The sequence below is a fragment of the Trichosurus vulpecula genome, chromosome 1, assembly GCF_011100635.1.
Source record: "Trichosurus vulpecula isolate mTriVul1 chromosome 1, mTriVul1.pri, whole genome shotgun sequence".
Lineage (NCBI taxonomy): Eukaryota > Metazoa > Chordata > Mammalia > Diprotodontia > Phalangeridae > Trichosurus > Trichosurus vulpecula.
In genome coordinates, this window is record NC_050573.1 from 37,117,525 (window position 1) to 37,129,743 (window position 12,219).

Below are 12,219 nucleotides of genomic sequence, written 5' to 3' on the forward strand. Positions count from 1 at the left end.
CACCAGATTGCCGAAGGAGGTGCAAACTGGCTGGCTACAACCTGAGCAGGTGAAAGTCCCGCCAATAGGAGTAGGTCCAAGCTATAAATAGCCTCATGTCCAGCCTAATTGTGATGGAGAGAAACCATGTGTTTAAAAAATTTTTTTAATTAAAAAACAAATATTTGATAATTTCAAGGCAGCGTTCTATATCCTGGAAATACAATGGTGAAAAAATCCTCAACATGGTCCTTGCCCCCAAGCAGCTTACAGTCTAATAAAGAGAATGTGACATGTGCACAGATAACTCTGAATCAAGGTAGAATGTGATAAGGGCAAAGAATAAATGCAGAAAAAGTGCTTAAAGAAAATATGAAGTAGGAAAGATCGTACTCTGGTAGGAGAGGTCAAATGGAGGAACCAGGGCAAGTTTCCTGGAAAGGTTGGTGCCTTGAGGAGAGCCATTTTAGTGAGCAGAGATGAGGAGGCATGACCTGTACATGGAGCCTAGCAAGTGAAGGGTGAGCTGAGGTAACAGCTACAGGGCCAGTTTGACTGTGTATGGGCCTGAGAAGGAGAGCTCAGGGAGGGAAGACTGGAAAGCTAGATCAGAGGTATGTTGTGGAGGGTCTTCACTGCTGAAGAGTCTGCTGTAGGCCACTGGCTCTCCTATTTGCACTCCTAAAAATTATTGAAGATCTTACGGAGCTTTTGTTTCTGTAGGTTAAATCTATCAATAGTTACCATATTAGAAATTTAAATGAATAAAATATTAAAATAGTTACTATTCCTTCAAAATAACAATAGTAAACCCATTATGTTTTGTAAAAAATAACTATTTTCCAAAACAAAAAAATTTAGTGATAAAAATGGCAGTTTAACCTATTTTTGTAAACTTCTTTAATGTCTAGCTTAATAGAAGACAGCTAGATTCTCCTCTGTGCTTCTGCATTAAATCTTTATGTGATAATGTTGTTTTGGTTGAAGTATATGAATAAATCTAGCTTTAGATATGTAGTTGGAAGAGAAAGGAGTATTTTAATAGGTAAATGATATCTTAGTAAGATGATGAAAATAGTTTTGACCTCATGGCCCCCTAAAAGGATCTCAAGGACTCCACTTTAGGGGTAGCTATTTTAGGCCATAAGGTCTCAGGGACTTCCATGGGTCCACAAAGAACTCATTTTGAGAACTACTGCTCTAGGTAATAGGGTCTTGGGGACTCCCATAAGTCTGCAGACCCCTATTTGAAGACCACTGCTCTAGGTAATATGGAGTAACCAAAGGTTTTTGAGCAGTCACATATATGCATTAGGAAGATTATTTTGGCAGCTGGGTGAAAGATGGATTGTTATGTGTGCTTTGTCCTTCGTTCTCGAAGAAGACCATGATATCAGGGAGTTGATGCCATGACTTGCAATTGAATTAGATTTAAGTGAAGGAGGGCTGTGCAAAGTCACCAGCCTCACTTTCTCCTCCAGATCGCTCTGAGTCTAGTGGCCATAGATCAGGATGACTGGAGATGGCCCAGGATGCAGTGGGAGACCTTGGCCTTTTTAAGCTAAGGTCTTTTCAGATTCTCACTTTGACTGAGGGAAAGTACACCAGTGAGACCAGGTAGGAAGCTCATCCCAGTAGACCTGGAGAGGAAAGGAGAGATGAGAGAGATGGTAGAATACCACTGAGGAGGTCTTCACAGCCAGGTGGATGTGCAGAGTAAGGGAAAGAGGGCAGAATCCATGATGGAGGTTTCAGGCCTGGGCAGCCAGAAGATGATGGTGATGTCAACAGAAATTGGGAAGAATGGAAGATCTAGGGAAGAAAGACGAAGAGTTTGATTTGGGGTGTATTAAATTCATGGCATTACAACATCCGGTTGAAATGTCTAGTAGGCAGTTGGACATTGAAGGCTGGAGCTCAGGCAAGGATTTGATTGGGGCTGGATTTTAGAGATGGCTGCTGAAGCAGTGGGAATGAATGAATGAATGAATGAATGAATGAATGAATGAATGAATGAATGAAAGAAAGAATGAATGAATGAATGAAAAAACACTTAGGTGTTTACCATAAAGCACTTTTCTGAGTTCTAGGGATAAAAAAACCAAACACACCAGACAGCCTCTGCCCTCTAAGAGCAGATTTGGGGAGCAAGAGTGAAAAGAAGGGGAGGGTACAAGTCCTTTGCCATGGCAAGTTGGGGAAGTCTGCAGTAGGTCAGAGCCCAAGGCCTCAGAGGTGGAAGTCCAGGGGCTATAAGGAAAGGCCAATTCAGACAGTTGGCTTAGTGTAGATGGGAGAGGAAAGTATAGAAAGGTGAGTTCTGAGCCTTTGAAGGAGACTAGATGAGTCACAGCTGACATTTATATAGCATTTCAAAGTTTGCAAAGCATTTGAGATATATTATCTTGTTTGAACCTCATTATCAACTGAGCGAGATCAATACGATTTTCACTTTGTATTTCTACTCTCTCTACTCATCTAGCCCAGTGCCTGGTGCATAGAAGGTGCTTCATGGTTGTTATCCTTTGTTCTCAAAGAAGAACAAAATGACATCACTATGCTTGAGTCAAGATTCAGTGCGTCTGACTGTGGCTGACCAAGCCAGTACAAGCTCGGAATGCTCTACCACAGGCCAGGCATAAATAGTCTGTGTGAACATTTGGGGTGGATACTCCTAACTTGCGCATCCTGTGTCACCTTCTCTGATGTGGGCACACCAGGCTGAGCCGTCCTGTGCCACTGTCTCCCATGTCACACAATCAGTTCCAAAGTTCTTGAGAGAGACCTTGAGAGTGTGCTTGTATCACTTCTTCTGACCGCCATGTGAACGCTTGCCCTGTGTGAGTTCTCCATAAAATGGTCTTTTTGGCAAGTGTACGTTTTGAGTTCAAACGACGTGGCCAGCCCATCAAAGTTGCGTTCTCTAAAGCAGAGTCTGAATGCTTGGCAGTTTAGTTCGAGTAAGGACCTCATCCTGCCGGGTGATCTTCACAATCTTCCTAAGACAATTCAAATGGAAGTGATTCAGTTTCCTGGCATGGCGCTGGTAGACTGTCCAGGTTTCACAGACATACAATGACATCAGCACAATGGCTGGTAGACCTTCATTTCTCTCCTACACTTTCCTTCAGAGCCCCCCAAATACTGAGCTAGCTCTGGCAACGCATGTGTCAACCTCATTATCAATGTGTACATCCCTGGAAAGTACACCAGCAAGGTAAATGAACTTACCCACAGCATTCAAAACTTCTCCATTTGCTGTAACTGGTGGTTCCATGTATGGATGGTGTGGTGCTGGCTGGTGAAGCACCTGTGATTTCTTGGTGTTAATTGTTAGGCTAAAATTAGCACAAGCAGCAGAGAATCTGTCCATACTTTGTTGCATCTCAGCTTCAGAGGCTGCATTGAGTGCACCATCATCTGCAAACAGAAAGTCATGCACCAACACCCCCTGCACTTTGGTCTTGGCTTGTGGCCTTTTCAAGTTGAAGAATTTAGCATCACTGCGGTAACTGACCTTGAAGCCATGTTCATCCTCATTGAAAGCATGTGACAACACGGCTGAAAACATCATGCTAAAAAGCACGGGAGCAAGCACACAGCCTTGCTTCACTCCATTGGTGACTGGGAAGGCACCAACAGCATTGTCCATTATCTAGAACCCCGGGCCAGCATGCTGTCATGAAATTGATGTACAATGCTAATGAACTTCTCTGGGCAACCAAATTTTGACATAATTTTCCATAAGCCCTCACGACTAACAGTACCATTTGCCTTGGTCAGATCTATAAATATTGTATACAGACATTTGTTCTGCTACTGGCATTTCTCCTGAAGTTGTCAGGCAGCAAACACCATATCGTCTGTTCCTCGGCCCTTTCTGAAGCCACGCTGGCTCTCAGGTAGATGACCATCTTCCAGGTGAAGGGTCAGCTATTAAGGAGGACTCTGGCAAGAATCTTGCCAGCAATGACTAACAGAGAGGACCGCCCTCCGCCCCCCCCCCCCCCCCCCCTGCACCACCCTCCACCCCATGATTGTCACAGGACAATCCATTTGCTTTACCTTTATAGAGATGGGCAATGGAGGCATCCTTGAACTCCTGGGGGATAATGTCCTCTTGCCATGTAACCTGGAAATTTTCAGTCAGCTTTTGTATGAGCAGTGGACCCCCTACCTTGTAAATCTCAGCTGGAATAAAATCAGCACCAGGTGCTTTGCCACATGAAAGGAGCCTGATGGCATTCAAAACTTCTTCAGTTGGAACTTCAGCTAGGGAGGGATTGACTTCAACCTGAGGTAAATGGTCAATGGCTTCAGCATTGATTGATGATGGTCTGTTGAGGACAATGTGGAAGTGTTCAGCCCATCTCTTCAGGATCATGTCCTAATCAATGTGACTCCATCAGCACTGAGTAGTTGAGATACACCACATGTCTTTGGCCCATAAATAGCCTTCAGGGCATCATAAAGGCATTTTGGATTGTTACTGTCAGTACAAAAACTAAATTTCATCTGCCTTTTTACTGAGCCAAGAATCCTACATCTCTCTAAGCTTTGCTTGTACTTTACTTTTGAAGGAATTAAACGCAGCCTTCTTGGAGATGGATGAGCTATCCTGCTGGTAAACCCTGTGGAGTTCCTGTTTTTCTTTTAGCAGCTTCTGAATTTCCCCATCATTTTCATCAAACCAGTCTTGGTGTTTGCGAGTGTTCTGACCCAGATAAGCAAATGCAGTGCTATATAGCAAATCTCTGAAAGCTTCCCACTCCTTTTCTGCTCTACTGTGGCCAACTGTGTGTTGGCTCAATTTTCCCTCCAAGTTAGCAACAAACTTTTCCTGCTCAGAGAAGAGCTCTAATTTGTTGACATTAATTCTTCTGGTAGTCATTTTACCTTGGGGGCGCCGCTTTTGCTGAATGCAAATATTTAGCTTGGAAAAGACAAGTCTGTGCTCAGTCCAGCACTGTGCACCACACATTGCCTTTGTCTCTCTCACGTCCTGTCTCTTCTCCTTATAATCACATAGTCTATTAAATGCCAATGCTCACTGCGAGGATGCATCCGTGAAGTTTTATTGTATTTAGGTAAATGGAAGACAGTGTTGGTGATGAGAAGGTCATGAGATTCACAAGTCTTCAGTAGTAAGTGAGCATTGCTGTTGCTGTTTCCAACTCCTTTCCTCCGTAGGACTCCCTGCCAGGTCTGGTAGTCTGAGCCTACTATAGCATTAAAGACACCCAGAATTATAAGCTTGTCCTCTTTTGGCACATTGATGATAAGGGTCTCCAGGTCTTCATAAAATTTTTCTTTCACCTCATCAGGGTTTGTCATGGTGGGAGTATAGGCAGTGATGATGGTGGTGTGACATTTTCCTGTAAGTAGCAATCGCATTGTCATGAGCCTGTCATTCACTCCTTTTGGCAGACATACAAGCTTGTTGACTAGATTAGTTTTGATTGCAAAACCTATGCCAGCTTCACAATGCTCCCCTTCACTGTGGACACTCCAGAAGAAGGTGTATCCAGCTCCAACTTCAGTAAGCTGGCCTTCATTTGCTAGCCTTGTTTCACTCAGGGCTACTATTTGGATGCCTACTGAGTTCTTTTGCAACAAGAGCTGTTCGTCTTTCAGGTCTACTGGATTTTGTGTTGTCTATAAGTGGGCATACATTCCATGTGCCAATGGTGAGTGGACATTTTTGTACATTTTTTTGTGTTTCAATCGCAGAGTGGGATTCCCACCTGCTGCTGCGTAATCAGGCCAAGGTTGGGTAAGCAGACAATTTTTAGGGCACCTTTCCCAGCCCCTTCCTCACACCAGGAGGTGAGCAGTTTGATCCTTAAAAGGCTGCTTAGACACCCAGGGGGCTGCAGAATCCCACTGCTGCTTCCAGTGAGAAACAACCCTATGTCTTGGGTCTCCTGTGTGCAGGGTTGTGACTCTAGCTCCCAGTGTATCCACACCTGCTGCTTCGTCACTTGCCTGTTGCCATGGGATATTGGGATAGGTATAATGGTAAAGTGGTATTGTTATGCCCTGCCCACCCCCTCCAGTTTCTCCATCTTGTCGCAGCTCACCCCACTGTTTTTACTCCCATCTCCACGGACCCCACTGTTTGTGTTCCCATCTCCACGGAAATCAAATTGTGTTCTTTCCCTTTAAGTACCCTCTCTCTTCCTCTACTCGGGGCTGTTCGATTTGAGTGATTACTCTGAACAGTCGAGGGCTTGAATAAATCCACATCCAAATATATATCCGGGTCTCCCTTGCTTTTTTCAGCACAACAGTATCGGTGATGTCTTTTGATTTGTGTATAAATTGGATTTAAGGGAGGCAGAGTTGCAGGAAGTTGTCAGCCTCACTCTCTCCTCCAGAGTCATCATAGTCTAGTGGCAGGACAGAATCAAGACAACTGGTGATGGCTCAAGGTGCAGTGGATGACCCTGGTGTCTCTATGTCTAACCAAGCTCTAAGTGCTCCACAGCACTTGCTTCAGCTACCTTCATGGCCATTGGAACAAATTGTTCTCATCCGCCCATTCCACCAGGGGAAGTCTTCACATGCTCTTTAGTTACCCTCCACCTGGTTCAGCCCGTCTGCTGAAATGGTTTACCAGGGTGTGGCCGCTGCTTCTTAGAGCCACAGGTGAGAGTTGGGTGGAACAGGTGGACACCAAAGGTGGAAAGCAGCCCCGAAAAGGGCTCGGTAGCCGTCATAGCAGGTACCAGTCCTCCCCGAACACACCCTACACCCCAGAGGGTGCTTCACAAGGACTTGGTGATTGATGCTGGAGGGATTACTATCTCTAGTTTACAAATGAAGTAACTCTGGAAGCCTCATCAAAGTTGAGTGTCTTGGTTATAGTCATGGAGCCAGCAAGTAGCTGAGGTAGGATGTAAATCTGGGTTTTCTTGTCTCAGAGGTCTGGCTCTTCATTCACTCTGTCATGTTGCCTCCCAAGACAGAGTTATCTTCCTTTTATAGGCTTAAAATTCATTGTCCTCTTCATTGAGCAAATAGGATCATTTAGTCTTCAATTTAACTTACTGTTGAAGCATAACGTGGATTTGCTATAGCAAAGACAAAAAACACAGGTTTTTCTGTGTCAGACTAATTGTTGTTGAGTCGTGTCTGACTCTTCCTGACCCCTTTTGTGATTTTCTTGGCAAAATTACTGGAGTGGCTTGCCATTTCTTTCTCAAGCTCACTTTACAGATGAGGTAAATAGTGTTAAATGACTTGCCCAGGGTCACACAATCAGTAAGTGTCTGAGGCTGGATTTGAACTCAGGAAGATAAAGTTTTCCTGATTCCAGGCTGGGCATTCTATCCACTGAAAAAAACCATTTGCAGCAGATAGAGTGCTGGCCCTAGAGTCAGGATATTTGAATTCAAATTTTTCTTCAGATACTTAATAGCTACACGACCCTGGGCAAGTCACCATCAAATTCTGAAAATGAAAGTTCTAGCAAAAGCTTTATATCAACTGTTAACTCTGACAAATAAAATAAAATAAAACCAAAGAGCTCACAGAGGTTATAAGCAAAAGCCTTCTTTATTCCATTGGAGGAGGGAAACCAGACACGTGTGCCAGGGTCTGTTTTATGAGGCGGCCCAAGGCAGTGAGGCTAAGCCTTGATAGATATAGTTGTGGCTAAGGAGCCCAGCACTGAGGGGTAACAGCAACAATGAGGCAAGTGGGCTTCATGACCAGAACATGGTTCTTGCAGGTGCTTTAGCTGAGCTCAGGGACCGCCTGTGGCTGGTATGAACCAGTTCTGGAATCTAGCTGCAACAGAGTTCATCCCGAGGGTGAACACAAAGGATCGTGGTAATGCCAGGCTCAGGGCACAGACTGCTTGCTGGGCCTTTACTTTGGAAAACAGGGTGTGTCATAATAGTGGAAAGAGAAGGGTGGCCTTGGCATCACTTAACCTCTGACATAACTTAAGCCTCATCTATGTAACGGAAGTAATGAGAACACCTATTTCCCTGGGATGTTGTGGGAATCAACTGAGCTTTGCAAACGTTAGTGCTAGCTGTTTGTATTATTGTTGTTGTGGGCAACGTAGGTAGAAAGTCAGGCCGACTGGACGATCTGGGGATCTTGAAGATAATTATACTCGGTGAATTCATATAACTCTGAATTAAATAATTGCTTGCAACCAGACCCATTCTCTTGTTTAGAAAAATGTTAGCTCAGTAGCGTTTTGATTAGTTTTCTTAATTGTGGGATGGTAAAAAAAAAAATCTCTTTGCATAGAACATCATCTATTCAGAAATTGAGGCTCACACTATTGAGAAACAACGGAAAGAACTGCAACTGTTAATTGGGGAACTAAGAGATCGGGACCGAGAGCTCAGTGAGATGGTTCTGGCACATCAAAGACAGCTTCTGGCATGGGAAGACGATCGGCAGAAAGTGCTGACTTTGGAAGAAAGATGCTGCAAATTGGAGAGTGAGTACTGGCCGAGTCAGCCGCCCCCAACTGCCCCCAGCAGGCCCCCAGCAGGCTGTCTGGTGTGCTCTCTAGCCATTTCCACAACACTCCTCTAGACTCTGCTAGAAGGAATGCTAGAGGATTCAGGGCAGGGACACACAGGCCTTGCTGTACTTACAGTTCGACTTTCTCCAGAAACACCGATTAAATGCGCACTGCACAGTCCCTGGTGCATAGGCAGCACTACACAAATACGAAGCTTAGAAGAGACCCATCCTATGCCCCCATTGGAGCCAGCAGGCTCCTGAGTGATACAGCCCATGTACAGATCCCTGTGGCACAGATGAATAGGTAGTATGTGCGTTGGAGAAGCATGGATCAGATGCTCTGAGCCTGAGCCTATGTAAATGTTAGTAAATCTTTTTTTGTCGTGGCAACAATCATTAGGAAGTGACAATGTTATTTTAAAAATTAGAAGAGCATCAATTAAATATTTTTTTAAATAAAGGAATAGGACAATAAGAAAAAAGGAAGTGGTAGTCATGAATAACCTACATGGCTTTATAAAAAATAAGTCATGCCAGACTGGTTTCATTTCCTTTTTTGACAAGTTACTAGACAAGGTAGATGAAGGAAGTGCTGTAATTTACCTTAGATCTCAGCAGAGCATTTACGTATTATTAAAATTGTGAGTAGTTATAAACTAGATCATTGTACAATTAAATGCATTCAGGACTGGTTGAATGGCTAGACCCAAAGAATGGTCATCAGTGATTCAACATCAACTTGGAAGAACCAGTGAAGTAATCCAGGGATCTGTGCTTGGCCTTGTGCTAATTAACATTTTTATCAATTACTTTAGCAGAGCCAGTGATGCCATATGTATTTGCAGTTTGCAGATGACATGAAAATGGAAGGAGTGGCTAACAGTAGAGAACAGAATTAGGACTGAAGATCTTGGCAGGCCAGGGTCCTGTGCTGAATTGAAGAGGGTGAAAGTTAATTTTTGTAAACACAAAGTCTTACATTTGTGTTCAAAAAATCAACTCCACAAGTATATGCTGAGAGAGGCGTAATTAGAAAGGATTTCATCTGAACAAAGTTTGGGCTTTTGGCAGACCACAGTGTAAATTCAGTACGAGTCAACTTTGTGATGTGGCTGGCAAGAGTACCCAGAGTTAAGTAGGGGATGGTCCGGCTGTACTCTGCCCTGGTCAGACCATATCTTGTGCTCAGTTTGGGGAGCCACATTTCGGCTAGAAAGTGCCAGTTCCAAATGAAGATTGGTTAAAGGTGAGTAGACTAGAGAAGACTTAACAGGGACATGATAATAGCTGCCTTCTAGTATTTGAGAGATTGTCATGTGCAATAGGATCTGATTGATTTCATCTGCTTGGCCCCAGAGGGTACAATTAGGAGTCATGGATGGAAGTGGCAAGGAGGCATATTGAGACTTCATGTAAGGAAACATTTCTCAGCAATTAGGAATATTCACAAGTGACTGGAATGGGCTTCCCAGAGGGCCAAGAACATAGTAGTCACTTAATAAATGTTAGTGACTGATTGGACTCCATTGGGTGATATCAGGTTTGCCCTCTCAAGTCAAGGCTTATTAGGTGTTGGACTCAAGGCCCTTCGGCCCACAACACTCCCATTGCCATCTGAAACAGGTGAAAATATAATTGGGAAATGTTTAACACAACAAATAAAAATGCAATACAAGGTAGATTATGTCAAACTTGAAGTTTTCTAACTCAGTCTGCATTTGCAGGGACCTGTTTCTGTTTGATTTCGACACCCTAGAGACAGAGGGAGTTCTTATTAAGGTTCCAGCTGGGCTAGATAACCTCAGAAATCTTTTCCAACTGATATTTTGTGATTCAGATTGCAGATTTGTGCTTTACTCGGTTGGCTGTAGGGAGCCATTGAATATTTCTAAGCAGAGCAGTATATGACCAGATGCAAGAAATAATTTAAGTATACTTGTAAAGCAGCGTGCAAACAAGTTAAAATCAAATTGGTACAAAGAGATTATGTCTGTATGGGGTGATGCAAAGTGAAATGTACAGTGTACAAAGTAATAGCGATATCTTAAGATGATCAGCTGTGATTGACTTAGCTATTCTCAGCAATACAACGACCCAAGACAACTCTGAAGGATTTGTCATGAAAAATGCTCTCCATCACCAGAGAAAGAATTGATGGTGTCTGAATATAGATTGAAGTATACTTTTTTTTTACTTTATTTTTCTTGAGTGTCTTTTTGTCTGTGTTTTCTTTCACAGCATGACTATTATGAGTATGTTTTGCATGACTACACATGTAAAACCCATATTGAATTACTTGCTTTCTCAATGGGGGAAGGGAGAGAATTTGGAACACAAAGTTTTTAAAACAAAGATTAAAAATTATTTTTACATGTAATTGGGGAAAAATAAAATACTACATAAAAGCTAAAAAAATAAGAGCGAGAGATTACGTATGGGATGGTGGAAGGGTTTGGAGTTAGAAGGCCCGAATTCACTCTGAACCTCAATTTCTATGTCTAGTTAAAAAAAAAGTTGGACTAGATGATTTCTGTGGACCCTTCTAGCTTTACACCCCACGTTTGGGGAGGATTCCGAGGACACAATCAGAGTGGGGTATCGTTAGGCACATGAGGGAGAGCTTCCAGCAGATGGGTCTTAAGCTGGACTTTAAAGGACAGGATCATCCATTTCCCTGCTTCTGGCTGGAAGTTGTTCACCTTCTTAAATTCCCGGGCCATGGTGGTGAAGCCAAGTATTCTTGAAGCTTCCCCTGGAAATAGGCACATTTTTAAACGTCAATACTTCCCTGTTTTGGAGCCCATCCAGAATAATCATTTAAGCCAAAAGGCGCTGGTACCATGACATCTCTTCATTTGTTATCCCAGTGGTTCAGTGTCCAAACCTGCCTTCCTTGACCACATATTTATTGCTGTGACCGTAGGAGAATGTGTTAAGGAAAGGAGTCGCATAGAATTTAAGGTTAATGCCTTGAGTTCTTCTCACAACCTAACCAATTTTATCTTTAGTTTTGATTTATATTCAGCTAGAGGCTCTTTATTACAAATTACACTTGAGGAAGTGCAGTTTTCGGTTTTCATGATGACACGGCAATGTTTGGTGTGTTTATTCAGTGATTAACACGCACAAATACCAAGTCCTGTGCATGATGCCTAGGCACCTCAGTATAGGGCAACAACCAAGTGAAGAAGAAAATGACTGGTAATAATTTATACTTTTGATTATTTAGGCCATCCATCCATGTCTGTATGCCCTTTAAAAAAAAATGCCCCATAGCTAGGACTCCCCCCACCCCCACCCCCCCCACCCCCGCCCAAGGGCACCTTGTTACTCAGACTTGTCCATAAAGAAATTCTTGCTGTCATTTCCCTCAGACGAACTGCATAAAAGGAGTGAAGTAATTAGAACCCTCACCAAGAGGATCAAAACGCTAGAATCTCAACAAAATGACCACCAGGAGGTTCTGCAGACAGCTCAGCAGCAGCTCCAGGAAATGGCTCAAAAGGCCACCCACGCTTCTTTCATCTGTGAGGACCTCGAGGTAGGCAGGGGGTCTCTGGCCACAAGGCAGGGCCCGCCTCAGTCCTTGGAAAGTAGAGTCACAACTTCCTGTTGGTTGGATGGTTCCAAGCTAGAGAGGCTTGAGGTGCTCCAAGCATGCATAATAAAAGTAGGAGGGTGGGCCAGTAGGAAGACAACCACTTTTCCTCTCAGTTTAGCTTTATTTTTGCTCTGATTCTTTGGTATGAC

General features: G+C 43.4%; 1 protein-coding gene across 1 annotated transcript in view; it reads left to right on the forward strand.

Annotated features, from left to right (window-relative positions):
• CCDC62 (coiled-coil domain containing 62) overlaps positions 1-12,219 on the forward strand; it is a 55,491-nt gene that overhangs the window by 4,550 nt on the left and 38,722 nt on the right. Inside the window, exons 2-3 of the mRNA XM_036736550.1 lie at positions 8,245-8,440; positions 11,844-12,010. Of these exons, the coding sequence (XP_036592445.1) occupies positions 8,245-8,440; positions 11,844-12,010 (363 nt within the window). The remainder of the gene's footprint in view (positions 1-8,244; positions 8,441-11,843; positions 12,011-12,219) is intronic.